This window comes from Arabidopsis lyrata, assembly GCF_000004255.2.
Source record: "Arabidopsis lyrata subsp. lyrata unplaced genomic scaffold ARALYscaffold_8, whole genome shotgun sequence".
In the NCBI taxonomy this organism is placed as follows: Eukaryota; Viridiplantae; Streptophyta; class Magnoliopsida; order Brassicales; family Brassicaceae; genus Arabidopsis; species Arabidopsis lyrata.
Window position 1 is genome coordinate 2,784,583 of NW_003302548.1, and position 16,856 is coordinate 2,801,438.

At 35.0% G+C, this 16,856-nt stretch overlaps 5 protein-coding genes and 1 pseudogene across 8 annotated transcripts in view; 1 reads left to right on the forward strand and 5 right to left on the reverse strand.

The window, feature by feature from the left end:
* LOC9301379 (vesicle-associated protein 1-4) overlaps nucleotides 1-914 on the reverse strand; it is a 2,070-nt gene extending 1,156 nt beyond the window's left edge. The window contains exons 1-2 of the mRNA XM_021032065.1: nucleotides 370-914; nucleotides 8-264 (exon numbers count right to left, since the gene is read on the reverse strand). Of these exons, the coding sequence (XP_020887724.1) occupies nucleotides 8-264; nucleotides 370-628 (516 nt within the window). The 5' untranslated portion in view covers nucleotides 629-914. The remainder of the gene's footprint in view (nucleotides 1-7; nucleotides 265-369) is intronic.
* Nucleotides 915-960: 46 nt separating this feature from the next.
* Nucleotides 961-2,712, reverse strand: LOC110230083 (annotated as a pseudogene).
* Nucleotides 2,713-2,771: 59 nt separating this feature from the next.
* Nucleotides 2,772-4,660, reverse strand: LOC9301380 (glutathionyl-hydroquinone reductase YqjG). Of its 2 annotated transcripts, none has more exons than XM_021022511.1 (6): nucleotides 4,534-4,660; nucleotides 4,165-4,365; nucleotides 3,913-4,089; nucleotides 3,582-3,806; nucleotides 3,374-3,502; nucleotides 2,772-3,285 (listed from the first exon to the last, which is right to left on the reverse strand). In XM_021022511.1, the coding sequence occupies exons 2-6, from the start codon at nucleotides 4,354-4,356 to the stop codon at nucleotides 3,031-3,033; spliced, it is 978 nt and encodes a 325-aa protein (XP_020878170.1). In that variant the 5' UTR covers nucleotides 4,357-4,365; nucleotides 4,534-4,660; the 3' UTR covers nucleotides 2,772-3,030. The 2 variants fall into 2 exon arrangements, with proteins under 2 accessions (XP_020878170.1, XP_020878178.1); XM_021022519.1 differs by lacking the exon at nucleotides 4,534-4,660 and adding an exon at nucleotides 4,467-4,516.
* A 208-nt stretch (nucleotides 4,661-4,868) lies between these two features.
* LOC110228320 (F-box/FBD/LRR-repeat protein At5g44980-like) lies at nucleotides 4,869-7,579 on the reverse strand. Of its 3 annotated transcripts, none has more exons than XM_021025253.1 (4): nucleotides 7,232-7,579; nucleotides 6,205-7,100; nucleotides 5,980-6,120; nucleotides 4,869-5,909 (listed from the first exon to the last, which is right to left on the reverse strand). In XM_021025253.1, the coding sequence occupies exons 2-4, from the start codon at nucleotides 7,096-7,098 to the stop codon at nucleotides 5,634-5,636; spliced, it is 1,311 nt and encodes a 436-aa protein (XP_020880912.1). In that variant the 5' UTR covers nucleotides 7,099-7,100; nucleotides 7,232-7,579; the 3' UTR covers nucleotides 4,869-5,633. The 3 variants fall into 3 exon arrangements, with proteins under 3 accessions (XP_020880912.1, XP_020880908.1, XP_020880901.1); XM_021025249.1 differs by having other exon boundaries at nucleotides 7,204-7,579; XM_021025242.1 differs by lacking the exon at nucleotides 7,232-7,579 and having other exon boundaries at nucleotides 6,205-7,190.
* Nucleotides 7,580-9,347: 1,768 nt separating this feature from the next.
* On the forward strand, nucleotides 9,348-10,044 carry LOC9301381 (defensin-like protein 285). The gene is made up of 2 exons (XM_021015410.1): nucleotides 9,348-9,469; nucleotides 9,748-10,044. Exons 1-2 carry the CDS (start codon nucleotides 9,412-9,414, stop codon nucleotides 9,984-9,986), a joined length of 297 nt encoding a protein of 98 aa, XP_020871069.1. The 5' UTR covers nucleotides 9,348-9,411; the 3' UTR covers nucleotides 9,987-10,044.
* A 95-nt stretch (nucleotides 10,045-10,139) lies between these two features.
* On the reverse strand, nucleotides 10,140-11,893 carry LOC9299614 (putative F-box/FBD/LRR-repeat protein At5g44950). Its single transcript, XM_021015409.1, has 3 exons — nucleotides 10,893-11,893; nucleotides 10,661-10,801; nucleotides 10,140-10,578 (listed from the first exon to the last, which is right to left on the reverse strand). Exons 1-3 carry the CDS (start codon nucleotides 11,805-11,807, stop codon nucleotides 10,225-10,227), a joined length of 1,410 nt encoding a protein of 469 aa, XP_020871068.1. The 5' UTR covers nucleotides 11,808-11,893; the 3' UTR covers nucleotides 10,140-10,224.
* Nucleotides 11,894-16,856: the final 4,963 nt, after the last annotated feature.

Here is a 16,856-nt window from a genome sequence, read left to right on the forward strand (position 1 = left end):
CAATAACTCGGAACCCTAAATGCAAAAGCCGAAATGAATTGTAATACCTATGTCCTGCCGAAGTCAAGCCAATCTTTTGGGGAATATATATCAAAGCTTCTTTCCATTTCTTGATCCTCTCAGGCTCACTCCGATACTCTCTCTCCAATTTCCGAAAATTATCGCCGAAAGGTCCCTCCAGTCTTTTACAGTTATTAGCATCCAATCGATAGAAGATGGGAATGACAACGAGCTTGTCTTGATCATTCCGTTCCTTCATCTTCACTAATTCATCCAAACACCAACTCGATTCAGTGTATCTCTTGGATAAGATCGCAACCGCGACTCTTGATTCCTCGATCCTACTGAAAAGATTCTGTAAATCTTTACCTTTGACTTCGATCTCATCTGTGAAGACGTTGATGTTCGCGTCTCTCATGGCCTTCACGAGAAACCCGAGGAAGCTTTTTCGTAGCTCGTCTCCTCTGTAGTTGATGAACACTTGGTGCTGCGGCGGGATTTCTTCGTCGGAGAAGGAGGAAACCGCCATGGGAAGTGGAATTGTCGTCGATCTTAAGATTTTAATCGCTCTCTCTCTTTTCTGTTTTGTATGACATTTTTTTGTAAAAGTCTTCGCTCCCAAAGTCATTAGTTCAAATTTAGATAAAGTCAACTTTATTATTCGACAGCCTCACGACTACAAATAGAAGGTTTAAAACCCTCTTTCTCGGGTAGAAAGTTTTGGTTTATTAGTTTTAAAATTTTACTCGGTGGATTTTGGTTCTGTTACGGTTGAAGCGAAGCTTCAATGAAGCTTATGTGCTTAACTCCGATTCCGAAGCGGGAAGCGGAGCTCCAATGAAACTTCTGTGCTTCCTATAACTTGATTTTGTCAATAGTTTTTTTTTTTTTTTTTTCTTTATATGATCCATCTTTGATAGCTTCCATAGTAATTTTGCTTTATATGATCACTTAAAAAAACTACAAAGAACCTTCAATTAATAGTGCGGACATTTCACAAACAAAACTTGCACTCTCAAGTAACTCAAGTCTTGCATAGTCACTTTCTGAAGAGAATCTGTGTCGATCATGAGGCAAAGAGTAATCAATGTTTGGTCCAGGAGCGATGATCTCAAGAGGGTTTAAAGAAGGAAAGCTTCCATAGTAATTTTGCTTTATATGATCCATCTTTACTGTACTGCTCATTCCCGCGATTTGGTAGATATCTTTCGTGTAGTTAAAGAGATTATAATACTCTCTTACGAGTCTTTTATCGCATTTGAAGATCACCGCGTAAGCCTGCAAAGAAAAAATCTCAAAAGATGTGGTAAATTGAACAAAACATAGATATGAAAATCCGAAAACATAACAATTTGAGCTAGAATCACCTCGTCAAATCTTATGAGAGTGACGAATAATCGGATATCTGGTTCAGTCAAAATGTTTCCACAAAGAAACCGTTGTTTTCCGAGTATTTCTTCGCATCATACAATTGTTTCACTTCCTTGTTTCACTTCCTACAAAGAGAGACAAATTTACATGTTGGAAATTGGAATCAAATTTTAACTACCATATTGATAAGTAAATCTCAAAGTTACTTTACCACATCATAGGTTTCTTGATTTTTAGCAAACCCACATTTATAAACACCGTTATTTATCCCATCGTGAATCCATTCGTTAGTCTCATCGATTATGGCTCGGAGGTTGGGAGGGTAAAGATCAAGAGAAGGGTTTTCGGTATTGAACATTCGGAGTATCTGACAACTCTCATTGTTAACTATAGTCTTAAACTTCTTATCCCAAAGAACCTACCACAAACAAAGAAACCAGAAATCCTAAAAAAACTCGAAATGGTTCACAAAGTAACAGAATAAGACTTATGATTAGGCCACACCATGGATTAAAAGAACTTACAGGAACAGTGTATTTGCCCTTGTAGTTCGAGTTAGCGATATCATAAAGTGCTCTTATGCTTTTTGAACCATTAAGATGATCACGTTCAGCTCCAAGAACCTCTGTATCGGAATCTGGAAAAACCCATCCTATATGCTCCTCGCTTTCTTTGGTTTTTCTCCGAAGTGGTTGAACAGACTAATGAACAAACTGATCAGATTATGTTGCTTAAAAATCAAAATGAAATATGTCGAAAACAGATTCTTTACTAACCGAAAAACTTATTGCTTTTTCAAGTCCTTTGAGTTTCAAGATTGCAAGACATCTAGAAGCCCATGGACTAGCGTAAGAGATATAAAGATGATATCTTCCTTATTCTGCTGGAAACTGAGAATCAGGTTTTTGTAAAACAAAGTTGCGGAATGATGTTAAGGTTCTCGCATAATCCGACTTCTCGTTAGCCATTGATGTACACTACAGATTAAAAGAAAAACACAAAGTGTAGAACATTAAAACATTATTATGAAACTATTTATTACTCAAATAAAGATGCAACAACCTAACCAGAAACACACAAAAACTTAAGTAATCTTACATCTAAGAACTTGATCAAGAATGAATAAGGACCTTACACAAAATAAATGTAAGATACAATTTCGATCAGAAATTGACCAGGATGATGTAGCGAGTCTTCAACTGTTGTCTTCGTTGGTACGTAAATAACTTTGAAAATTTGAGTCAACATTGGCGATCAGAAGAAGCTTCTTGGATTAGAATGAAAAAAAAATAAAAGTCTTTGTTATTAAGTCTTTTGACAAATGTTGCTGTTTCTAAGATATTTTCCGAACAGAGAACCTTTGAATTCAAAGATGATTAATGTCATCCAATAAACTGAGATTAAGATCAAAGTAACAAACTTTACATTAATATACCTTTTTCAAGCATATGAGACAATCCAACTCAGTACAAGACATTATAATTAACACCATAAGAGATTTAACATCAGAAATCAAGATGACAATGCTCATGTCTTCATTAACATCAGATTCATGTTAAGAAATGATAACTTGACATCTGCGAGAACGCTTTCTGGATGTAAGATTCATACTCAATCTGTGTGAAACTCAGCTTGAGTTTCTTAATGACTCGTGAATTCTCAAGAAAATACTGATCTAGTTTTATCCATGAATCTGTGTCGATCATGAGGCAAAGAGTAATCGATGTTTGGTCCACGAGCGATGATCTCAAGAGGGTTTAAAGAAGGAAAGCTTCCATAGTAATTTTGCTTTATATGATCCATCTTTACTGTACTGCTCATTCCCGCGATTTGGAAGATATCTTTCGTGTAGTTAAAGAGATTATAATACTCTCTTACGAGTCTTTTATCGCATTTGAAGATCACCGCGTAAGCCTGCAAAACAAAATTCTCAAAACATATGGTAAATTGAAAAATATGTAGATATGAAAATCCGAAAACATAACAATTTGAGCTAAAGTACCTCGTCAAATCTTATGAGAGTGACGAATAATCGGATATCTGGTTCAGTCAAAGTGTTTCCACAAAGAAACCGTTGGTTTCTGAGTATTTCTTCGCATCGGTCCAATGCATCATACAATTGTTTCACTGCCTGCAAAGAGAGACAAATTAACATGATGGAATCAAATTTTAACTACCATATTGATAAGTAAATAGCAAAGTTACTTTACCACATCATAGGTTTCTTGATTTTTAGCAAACCCACATTTATAAACACCGTTATTTATCTCATCGTGGATCCATTCGTTGGTCTCATCGATTATGGCTCGGAGATTGGGAGGGTAAAGATCGAGAGAAGGGTTTTCTGCAACATGATTGAACTCGGTATTGAACATTCGGAGTATCTCAGAACTCTCATTGTTAACGATAGTCTTAAGCTTCTTATCCCAAAGAACCTACCACAAACAAAGAAACAAAAAATATATCCGAAAATGTTAGATGAAGTAACTGAATCTGAATAAGACTTAAGATTAGGCCACACCATGGATTAAAAGAACTTACAGGAACAGTGTATTTTCCCGTGTAGTTGGAGCTAGCGATATCATATAGTTCTCTTACGGATTTCGCACCATTAAGATGATCACGTTCAGCTCCAAGAACCTCTGTATCTGAATCTGGAAAAACCCATCCCATATGCTCGTCGCTTTCTTTGGTTTTTTTAAAAAGTGGTTGAACAGACTAATGAACAAACTGGTCAGATTATGTTCCGTGAACATCGAAACGAAATATATCGAAAACAGATTCTTTACTAACCGAAAAGCTTATTGCTTTTTCAAGTCCTTTGAATTTCAAGATTGCAAGACATCTAGAAGCCCATGGACAAGCGTAAGAGATATAAAGATGATATCTTCCTGATTCTGCTGGAAACTGAGAATCAGATTTTTGTGAAACAAAGTTGCGGAATGATGTTGCGGTTCTAGTGAAATCCGACTTCTCGTTTGCCATTGATGTACACTACAGAGTAAAAGAAAAACACAAAGTTTAGAATATTAAAATATCATTATGAAAGCTGCAACAACCTAACAAGAAACACACAAAAACTTAAGTAATCTTACATCTAAGATTACTTTTATGACAACAAAAGTAAGAACTTGATCAAGAATGAATAAAAGTAATAAGTACCTAATGCAAATTATAAATGTAAGCTACGATTCTATCAGAAATTGACCAGGATCATGTAGCGAGTCTTCAACTGTTTTCTTCGTTGGTACGTAACTAATAAAGGTAAAAAGTTGAGTCAAAATTGGTGAGCAGAAGAAGCTTCTTGGATTAGAGAAATAAACAAAGAAAAGTCTTTGTGTTTGAAGTCTTTTGACAAATGTTGTTGTTTCTAAGATATTTTCCGAACAGAGAACCTTGAAGTCAACCATACCAACATATAAAATAATTGACCAAGGACAAGTTACGATATCGTAAGATGCCTGGAACTTTTCGGAAACACTGAAAATTTGAAGGTGATTAAAGTCCTCAAGAAACATAGATTAATATGACTTAGCATATAAGGCAATTCAAATCTGTGCAAGACATTAATTAACACTATAAAAGTTTTAACATCATAAACCACAATGAAAATGCTCATGCTCTCACTGGTTTCAGATTCATGTTAAGAAATGATAACTTGACATCTGCGAGAAAGCATTCTGGATGTAAGCATCATGAAGATACGATCTATGGGTTGATTGGTCATACTCATACTCATAGGAGAATCTGTGAAACTCAGCTTGAGTTTCTTAAGGATTGGTGTATTCTCAAGAAAATATTGAACTATTTTGATCACAGTTGCTTCCTTCCTAATCAGTTTGTTAATCTTAATACACTCCAGAGTCATTCTAAGTACGACATCCGATGGATAGGCTCTCCCCGCAACACATGAGACAACAACAAACGGTTCTACCAACAGTCCTCTGGAACCTCCGCTAAGCTTTATACCGATAATCAGCAAAAAAATTGCGTTATCTGCCTTTAAACCGTTAACTAATGGACCGAGGATACTTCAACAGTTATGTTAAAATTAAAACTTCAATTTTTTTTTGAAAAGACAAAAATAGAATTGAACTGTGTAACTCTTTCCTGAGATTGAATCAAAGCAACAAAAGTTGTATAAGATGAGCAAACCTAAGGAAATGGTAAAAGCCTAACTGCAATTTTTATGAGAGTAGATAGTTCCTATACTAATGTCCAATGAAACAACTCATGTGCTCACAAGCATTATCATCTGAATGTCAAACAATGATTACTTGACATGTGGGAGAAAGCTTTGTTGATGTAAGAAGCATCTTGTAGCTCTCTAGCTCTAGCTCTCTAAAAGAAGAACCTGTGAAACTTATAGTCAGTTTCTTGAGGACTGTTGAATTCTCAAGAAAGTAATTCACTAGTTTAACTCCAGTTTCATCTCTTGTCCTCGGTTTCGTAATCTCAACATACTCCAGCGTCGATATTAAACAACGAGGCACGTTGGTAAAATCGGTTTGCTCTAGATCCACTGTAACAGAATATTCCTGCGAAATCAACAAGCTGAGTTTACCATATGTTTCAACAACATTCTTTAGCCAAATCACAGATTCTTACCAAGATGAGGTTATTCAGATTTGGGCAGCTCTCAAGAAAGGCTTGCAATAGTTGTAGCGATGAGCTGCGGACCTGTGCCTTTAAATGATACAAGTTAAGGAATTCGGGAATCGGTCCGAATTTGGAATAAGGGTAAAGCCTCTGCAAGAAGAATTAAAAGGATACGATATGTCAGATTTTTTTTCATGGAGAATTAATACACTAAATTGTTGCATAAATATATACCTCTAGAGTCCGCAAGCAGATAATCATACGTCTCACTCTCGATATCCCGGTTAAAAAACCATAGAAAATATCATTCATCTGTAAATCCTCTAGTCGAAAACGATTAAATTTGGTATGAATGTCGATCCTGAACAAGGAACTCAGGTTCTTTACCAAAATGCTCTCATATTGACTCTCTCTAACACTCATATAGTTGAGTCGTGGAGCATCAATCTCAACTGAAAAATCTGTACCACTATCACGCCTAAAATATAAACGAAGGCTTTTCAGAGTCTGAGAGCTCACACGTAGAAACATCACAACTTTTTGACTCGAAATATCAAAAGGCCTACTCAGTTGAAGATCTTCAAGAACAGGACATCCTGAGATGAGCTTCTCAACAACCAAAGGACCATCCTCACTGTAACAAACGTTGCATAGAAGCATGATCTTGAGACAAGGTAGAGAAACAACAAACTCTGGATTCTTTAACTCTACATTGAAAAGCTTCAAAGAGACCAATGTCTTGCTCTTGTAAATGTTCTGACGTATGAAATCATCTTTTTTACAAGTATGCATATAAACATACAAATGTTGAATTCCACGATCAACCACTGTACTGATCAACTCCATTAATCGATGATGATAGCCATTGCATTCAAAATTCGTTATGTCGAACTTTTGCAGGTTTGACCCGTGGTTAAACTCCATAAATCTTTCCATAAACCTTGCGAAGCCTTCTAGGTAAGGATAGGGGAAATCAAAGGTGCCTAATTTAAGTCCAGGAACGTTTAACCAAAGATTTTTCCATCTCTTGGATAACACGCTTGTCTTCACAGAATCTTTGGTCCGAAGGTTTAAGAGAATCTGAGTTAGCAAAGAATCCGGCAGTTCACTGATATAATCGCACTCCATCCCTAGAGCATGAACAACAACAACAACATCATCAACATCAAAATCGCTTCCTAGGGTTAATGTTATCTCAAATTCTAGGGTTCAAAGTCGATCAAAATTTCTTACGTAATCCAAGGAGGAATGAAGAACTAACCGTCTCCGTAGGTTTTGATTTGCCGACAGATTATCGTCAAGTGATAGTTGTTGATCGTTTAATCGATCGAGTTCGGGAAATCTTATTAGTTTTTTTTTTTGTTTTTGTTTTTTACTTTTAGGTTTGGGCCAAAAGGGCCATAAAAAATTAGGAGGACCAAAAAGTTACTTCAAGTTTACGGTAAAGCTTATGCAAATAATATATCCATCTTAGAGAAAAGATAAGTAAACTATAAGCAACCAACTGGTTTTTGCCCCTTCTGAATTTGCTCAAAATAATATTTCCATCTAGAGAAAAGATAATTAAACTACTGGAAAGAGAATGACAATCAAACCATATGCTTATTAATTAGAAAACTTCATGTCAATAGTTGAATAATTTTTTTCTATTCATGTCATATCTAATGCATAAGCGACTTCAAATATATAGATACCTCCAGGGTATTTCAAATATATTATACTTGAAATACCAGTGAAAAAATCTCGGATATATTAGTCTTGGAAACAGAAATTGAGTCCTTTAATCTCATGCGTAATCGCTTTAGATGTTTTTCGATTTCTCATATTTCTAGAAACTTCAATATCCGAGCTGATGCCCTTGCGAAAGGTGCTCGATCTCGTGATGCTATCTTTTCCCATGTAAGTTCCCAGGTTCCGGAGTGGTTAGCTATCGATGCCAACCTTTTCGAACCAGCTTAATAATATATGGAGTCTTTTGCCGTCAAAAAAAAAAAAAAAATCTCGGATAATATTTATCTTGGTCAAGTCGTCAGATTCCAAAAGTCTATCTTGACCAATGAACTCACATTCTTTACAACGACCCTATCAGATTGACTATCTCTTAAACTTATGTACTTAAGTCGGAGCATCTATCTCGACAGATAAATCTGTACTACCTATTCCCTAATCCCTTATCCCTTATATATTAATTGAGAAGCATTTTTTAAAAATAACCTTATCTTCATGTGTGATTAACAAAAACGCCATGCTGACGTGTCGTTCTCTCAGAGCTTCTCAATTTATTTAATTAAAAACCCAACATTTATTAAGTTATTTACAGATTTTGTCATTAGTTTTATTTATATTTATTTTTCCACTTAATTTATGTTTTTTATTTTATTTAATTAATTAAAACGAAAATATAATTAATTAAAACAAAAATATATTTAAAATATGCAATTAAGATATACAAATCTATACAAAATAGAGTACCTAATATTTTGTATATTGATTAATATACAAAGAAATATATCATTAATTATGATAAACATAAACATTAATACATAAATGAAATTTCACTAATCTTGATAATCATTAATATACCACCGTTTATCTATCTAATAATATAAAAATCGAAGACCATCAATATCATCAATACATTAAAATTGGTTAATAATCGTTTTGTCCCGCACATAGTGCGGGTTGTTATCTAGTGAAATGTTTAAAAGGAATGTAAAAATATCCTTGGAGATATCTAAGGCTTGTTTTAGTATTGAATAGAAACACAAAGTGAGTTTCTTGGGCACTACATAATTCTCAAGAATATAACTCAATAGTTTCATCCAAATTTTTTTCTTGTGATACAACAATTTCATAGAAATAGAAATGGATTATGGAATGTCGTACGATTTGGAAATGATCTTTTCAAAAGTAGTAGAAAGGACAAAATCCCAAATCAAATTGTTTTTGGGGAAAATAGACTTTCATATCTTGGGTCATTGAATGAGGTTCATAACTGAAAAAAAAAGATATGTTCCTATCCAATCTATGTAGAATCATAGATAAAATCCAAAATGTAAAGTTACATTTTATAGAAAGTAAAAAATAAAAACTGTTTTTCCATCCCATATATAAACGCAAGGATATGTGGAATGGTGTAGATTTGGAAATGATATTTTCAAAAGTAGTAGAAAAGACAAATCCCAAATAAAATTATTGATTTATTACCATAATTGTTTTTGGGGAAATACATTTTCATATCTTGGGTCATTGAATTAGGTTCATAACTGAAGAAAAAATAATAATTATAGAAAAAATCTAAAATTTAAAGTAACATTTTTATAGAAAGGAAAAAAATAAAAACTGATTTTCAATCCCATATATAAATGAACGCAAGGCTATAAAATTCTCTTTAAACCCCACTCATCGTATCCAACATTCAAATACACACAATTGTTAGCTATGACCAACCTTTATTTTAAGACGGCTTTTCTTCTCTCCCTCTTGTTGTCCTTCTCTTGTAAGTAAATAAGATTTTTTTGATTTGGGATTTCACAAAATGGTGAAGTGGTTCCAAGATTTTGCATAATTTAACCAATTACCCAAATTTGTGTGTAATTGTTAGTATTTTCGTGAATTTTTTTTGCCAGTTGGAGTTAAATTGAAGCTTTTTTTATTTTGCTTAATCTATGTTTCCTTTATATTCGTATATGTAAATAATCCTTCTAATTAAACCAATTTTTGAAAACATAGAGTATACTAATTTGACATCACTGTTTTTCTTGAAATGAAATGCAGATCAAAGTAAAATAATCGATGCAAAGGAAGACAACGGAAGTCCTACTAATCCGTCCCCTTCAATGATAGATTTAGAAGAAGGAAATACAAAAACAATCGATGTGAATCATGGAGGGATATGTGATACATACCTTGAGTGTGGAAAGATGCTATGTTCTGATTATCGTCGGGCGTGTTGCGTAAATGGAAAGTGTATTTGCCGCAAACCAGGCCAAAATGTGCCAAACTGCCCAAACTAAATTATGTAAAAATTTCTTAATTCATATATAAACAACCGTCAATGCACCTTAGTTATTAGATGTCTAAGAAACAACAAAACCATTTCCATCAATCCTGACTAGAAAAGTTTCGTAATCTGACCTTTAAGAATGTAACTGAGATGACCAAACCTGAAGAAGACATTCATTCAATAGTCTAGGTGTCCCATTTTAAACCTAATAAACCGTATCTACAAAATGCTAAGCCTAACTGCAACTTTCATAAGAATAGTCTTCTACATCTTTGTTCAATGACAATGTTCATGCCTTCGCTGACATCAGATGCATGATAAGAAATGATAACTTGACATCTGCGAGAACGCTTTCTGGATGTAAGATACATCTTGAAGACCCGATCTAACGGTAGATTGGTCATACTCATAGGAGAATCTGTAAAACTCAGCTTGGCTTTCTTAAGGATTGGTGAATTTTCAAGAAAATACTGAACTAGTTTAATCCCAGTTTCTCCCTTCCTTATCAGTTTGTTAATCTCAATACACTCCAGAGTCGTTGTTATACACCGAGGCACATTGGTAATATCGATTCGCTCTGGCTCCGTTGAAACAGATAAGTCCTGCGAATAAAAAAACCTGCGGTTAATTAATATGTCAACAATGATCTTATTTGACCAAATCAAAGATCAGACAGATTCTTACCAATATGAGGTTTTTAAGATTTGGGCAGCTCTCAAGAAAGGCGAGCAATAGTTGTAACGATGTGCTGGAGAATGCGGCCTTCAAATGCGTTAGGTGATGGAATTTGGGAATCGGTCCGAGTTTTGAATAACCATGTATGACCTGCAAGAAGAAATAGAATGATACAAATGAGAATCTTCCCATAGAAAAACTAACTTGTTAGATATGATGCATCACAAAGAACATTATTTACCTCTAGAGTACGTTGAGAGATGATCATATGTCTTACACTCGAAATACCAGTGAGAACGTCGCGAATAATATCTCTTCTCTTCCTTAAATCATGGGGTTCCAAGGAACTGCCGCCAAAATCAGTATCAAGGTCTATCTTGAACAATGAACTCAGATTCTTTACCATGATTTTATCAGATTGCCTAGCTTTAAAACTTAGATACTTGAGTTTTGGAGCATCAATCTCCACCAAAATAGGTCTAGTAGTCATCTCCAAATTAAACATTAAACGGAAGATCTTCAGAGTCAGAGACCTCACATGTAAAAGAGGCAGAGCTTGTATATCCGCATCATGAATCCTTACCATGGTAAGATCTTCAAGAACAGGACACCCTGAGATGAGTTTCTCCACAACTAAAGGACCATCATAACAATACCAAATTTTTTCAAGATGCAAGATCTTGAGACAAGGTAGAGAAACAACAAACTTTGGGTTCTCAAGCTCTACGCATACAAGCTTTAAAGACACCAATGTCTTGCTCTTATAAATATTCATAGGCATTAAATCTTTGAGAAGCAGAGGATTTTTGGTCTCGAAATCTAGATGTTGAATCCCGCTATCAACCGCTGTAGCGATCCACTCCTTTAATCTTTCGCTACACACATTGTATTTGCCGTAATCATTCTTCATCTTGAACTTTTGAAGGCCTGACATACTGTTAAACTCTAGAAATCTTTCAGTGAAGTTCTTGATGATATCTCTGTAAGGGAAACGGAAGTCATCGGAGTTTAAATCTAGTCCTGGAACATTAAGCCAAAGATTTCTCCATCTGGTCGATAAAACACTTGTTTTAATAGAATCTTTGGTCGGAAGCCATAAAAGTATCTGAGTTATCAAAGATTCCGGAAGTTCGCTGATTATATCGTTTCTCATCATGAGACGTAACCCTAAAAGCTTCCAAAACTACAATATCAAAAGGTCTTGATCTAATCGATGGCGTTGGCTTGCTCAGATTTCTCCAAATTCTAGGGTTTTTAAGTCACGGAACGAACAGTTTGTTTATATAGCAAATAAATTATGAATCCAAACCCAATTAGAATTTGGAATTTTTTTTAGTTATTAAATAATTTATTTATTTATTTATTTATTATTTTTTTTTTTATCAACCACACATTCATTAAAAAGTAACTCCATGATTGGTTGCCCAACTAGGAGGAGAAGAGTTTACAAAAGTAACATCAGAAAACAGAAGTCTAGAAGAACGGGCTAAACAGTCCGCCTTAATATTACATAAACGAGAAATAAGAGAAAGCGAGAAAAAGGGAAAAGAGACACGGAGCAACTCCAACTCGTCTAGCAGATTGGAGAATGCGGGCCATTCTTCAGGAGACTGAACCATCGAGACTAACTCAGAACAATCTGTTTCAAAAGCCTGACAATCAATTTTTCTTGAAAGGATATTCTTCATAGCCCAAATTAAAGCGTCCAACTCCGAGTGAAGGGGGGAGGGACATCTCCGAAGGCATTTTGCACCAAACAGCAAAGTTTGATCAGTTCCTTGAAAACACCACCATCCTATACCCATAGTTGGGTCCGAAGATTTCCAAGAGCCATCAATCCGACATTTTATAGATTGGATTGGGCTTTCCATAATTTCCGTCATAGTGTTATCTTCCATTGGATCCAATTGAGCTTCTTCCCACACTAATTTTTCACTCAAAGCGTGATTTAAAATATATGTGGGTTCAGATTGTATTCCTTTGAAAACCTTCTTATTTATATCTTTCCATATAAACCACAAAATCCAAGCATAACAGTAAGATTTCTCCGCCCCATCTACAGGATGTGGTATCCTCCAATAAAGATAGTCTAGATTAGAGAATTCCGACCTTAGAGGAAAACTACCTAATACCATAGGTATTTCGGATAATTCCCAGATTTTTTGAGAATGTGGGCACTCAAATAAAGCATGATTAATTGTTTCCTCTGCCATCTCACATCTTTTACAGGTAATATCACACCGAATCCCTCGATGAGCTAATTTTGAAGTTACTGCTAAGGATCCCGAAGCGATTTGCCATAAAAAGTGTTTTATTTTTGGAGGGGCTTTGGCTTTCCAAGCTTGTGCTTGTAAAATTTTACAATTTGGACCCCATTCAATCGATTCAGTCATCCCTCGGGCAAGCCGATAGCCTGACTTTACTGTATATCTCCCTGAGTTTGTATGATGCCAAATAAGCCTATCTGGCTTCTGAACTTGACTAATAGTAAGTCCTCGAATTAATTGAATATCCACCGGATCCATAAATTCATGTAAAATAGGAAGGTGCCATTCTTTAGTAACCGGATTAATTAAATGGTTTACCATTAGATTTGGATGTAACAATTTTCCTCTTCCATTTGCGGGACGTGGAATAACATCCGGAAGCCAAGGATCTCTCCAGACCGATAAGTTGTAACCTGAACCTAGGGACCATCTTGCTCCCACTTCAACCAAGCTTTTGGTCGAAAATATACTCTTCCATCCAAACGATGGAGAGTTTGGTATTTTTGCTTGTAAAAGATGAATATTCCTGAAATATCTACCTTTTCGTACTCGAGCTACTAAGGAGTTTGGAAATTGTATTAATCGCCAGTACTGTTTTACCAACATGGCATCATTAAACGTGTCTAGAGAGTGAAAGCTCAAACCACCTTTATCTTTATCCATACACAATTTTTCCCAAGCAATCCAATGGATCCCACGGTCTCTCCCATTGGAACTCCACCAATAATTTGAGATTGCACTTGTTAACTTAGATATTAACTCTTGAGGAAGTTTAAAACAAGACATCACATAGGTTGGCAGAGCCAACGCAACTGACTTAATCATCGTCTCTTTCCCACCTTTTGACAGATATTTAGCTGACCAGCCATTAATCCGTTCATTAAGTCTTTCCCGGACGTAGTTGAAAATTTTACTTTTTGAGCTGCCAAGGCTCTCAGGTATACCCAAATAGGTACCCATTCCACCTTCCTTTGTAATTCCAAGGAAATTTTTCAATTCCTCTTTTTTTTGGTTTGGTACACGATGACCAAACACGATCGAAGATTTATTAAAATTTATCTCTTGCTCCGAAGCTTTACCATAATTTCCAATAATATCCATCACTGTTTTACATTGCTCCATATCTGCTTTACAGAAAAATAGACTATCATCCGCAAAAAGCAAATGTGAAATAGGAGGACTCCTTTTTACTATTTTAATTCCGGTCAGCCTCTTCTCTCGTTCCGCTTTTTTAATATTAGCAATCAGGACCTCTGTACATAAAATAAACAAATAAGGGGATAGGGGATCGCCTTATCGTAAACCTCTGTTGGGGATTATATGTCCTCTAGGTTCCCCATTTAATAAAACCTGATACGAAACTGAACTAAAACTCCACATAATCCAAGAGATCCAATTTGAATTGAATCCTAAACGATACATAACCGCTTCTAGAAACTCCCATTCGATCCTGTCATACGCTTTGCTCATATCTGTTTTAATTGCCAAGAAATCCGTTTTACACATTCTACTTGTCCGTAATCCATGAAACATTTCCTGAGCAAGCAAAATATTATCTGTAATAAGTCTACCTGAAACGAAAGCCGATTGTGTTTCAGAAACTAGCCGTGGTAAAATCTTTTTAAGCCGCAAACACAGAATTTTCGAAATTATCTTATAACTCACATTGCAAAGACTTATTGGCCTAAACTCTGCCATCCTTTGAGGCATTTCGGTTTTTGGAATCAAACAAATATTTGTTTCATTAATTCTCTTATCAAAACTACCTGTTCTGAGAAAATCTCTAACCAAACCAACCAAATCTGCCTTTAAGGATTGCCAATACCTTTGATAAAACAAAGCCGTCATACCATCTGGGCCTAGTGTTTTTTCTGGGTGCATAGAAAATAAAGCTTTCCTAACTTCAGCTTCTGTAACCTCTTTGGTTAGCTCCCTATTCATATTTTCCGTAATAATCGGAGACACTTCTTGTACCATCTCAGCGATTCCATCTATATTGGAAACCGTAAAGAGATCTTTAAAATAAGTAGTTGCTATCTCCACCATTCCTGATTCTGATTCCTCCCAAACATCATTAGGACCATATAAACCTGATATCTTATTCCTTGCCCTTCTTTTTTTTGTGGAGGCATGAAAGAATTTGGTATTTTTATCTCCTACTTTTAACCAAAAATTCCTACTTTTTGTTTCCAATAAATTCCTCCTCATGGTAGGCTTCTTTTAATTTATTTTCGATTCTTTTTATCTCCTCTTGCGGAATAGAATCGTCATTCTTCGCTTCTTCCAAAGCCAACTTAAGGGAAGAAATATTTGCCTGGCCTGTCGGGAAATTATTTTTCCTCCACCATGAAATGGAGTTTCGACAATTTTTAATTTTATCCACAAAAACAGGAATTCTAAAATTTCTTGTTCGATTCAAACCTGAATCTATGGCCTCTGAAAGGCCATCCTTCCCAACCCATCTCTTATCAAATCTAAATTGTCTTTTTTTTCTTGCCAAAGATTTTTCACAACTCAATAGAATTGGTCTATGATCAGAACCAATCATGTCCAGATAATCCACTTTTGAATATGGGAAAAAGTTATGCCAATCCTCATTTCCCAAAGCCCGATCAAGTCTACATCTCACAATTTGTTGGTTTCTATTACCTCTCCATGATAGTTGTTCACCATAGCATGGGAACACTAACATACCGTTATGTTGAATCATTAGGTTAAAAGAAACAAAAGAAGCAGCGGATCTTAAGTTACCACCTGTCTTTTCATGGTTTCCCGTCAACTCATTAAAATCACCAATCATTAGCCATGGTTTTTTCCGATTAAGACCCAACCGGGATATTTTTTCCCAAACAATATCACGTTTTGAGGCAACAGGGTCACCATAAACAAACGACATAAATACTATTTGTTTCCCGAAAAATGCTTTAACATCAATAATCCGATTGCTTTCATAAAGAATCTCTAACTTTATTTCATTATTGTAAAATAAAGCTAAGCCTCCACTAGCACCACTAGGGTCGACTGAATACAAATTATTAAAACCAAACTGAGACTGAAATTTCTGTAAATAAGAAAAACATTTTTTAGTTTCTGATAAAAATAAAATGTCCGGCTTGTGCACATTTTTTAGTTAATAACATTTTTTTTTTTTGTCGTCTGTTTTTATTAATATCACAAAGAAGGATACATTGTTAAAATACATAAGCCGGCGGAAACATTAGAAATCCCTGAAAACTTAAAACCCAAAAAAGGGAAGCGAAAGCTAAAAAGAGGGAACCAATTGAACACGTGGAGAATACAATCCACAAAAACGAAACAAAAGTCAAAAACTTGAACAAAAGCCCGAAAAAAAACGAACTTGCCAATCTTACTCCCACACCAATGTGAACAAAGCCAGCCACAAAGGACAACACACGTACATCTTGCAGTTAACGATACCTCCTATTGCGTAGCCAAGGTACCTCTCAAATCGATTGAACCTCGACTTCTATTCCGACAAGAAAGATGCGAAACACAGAGACCAAATCCCACAAATTAAATAAAATATCTAAACTAAAATATTAATTATAAAAAAAAAAAGACGAAAAATATAATTTAACTGTGTAACTCTGAGATTGAAATCAAAGCAACAAAAGCCTAACAGCAATGTTCAATGAGAAACAAGCTCATGTGCTCATGTGCATGTTGTCAAACAATGATCTATATATACATTTTTGAATGACTTTTAGCAAATAAATCCTGGAGTTGGACCTTATTTACGGATGAATGCCATTAGCATTAATTATTTAAATTTCAAAAATATTACTTAAAGATATTACCAATACGATTTCGAGAATCATAAATTCATATCTTCCTTAATTTTCTGAGTCATTAATGTGATAATCTTTAGGAAATATTTCTCTGTAAAAAAAAAAATCCACATTAATGAAGGCATTAAA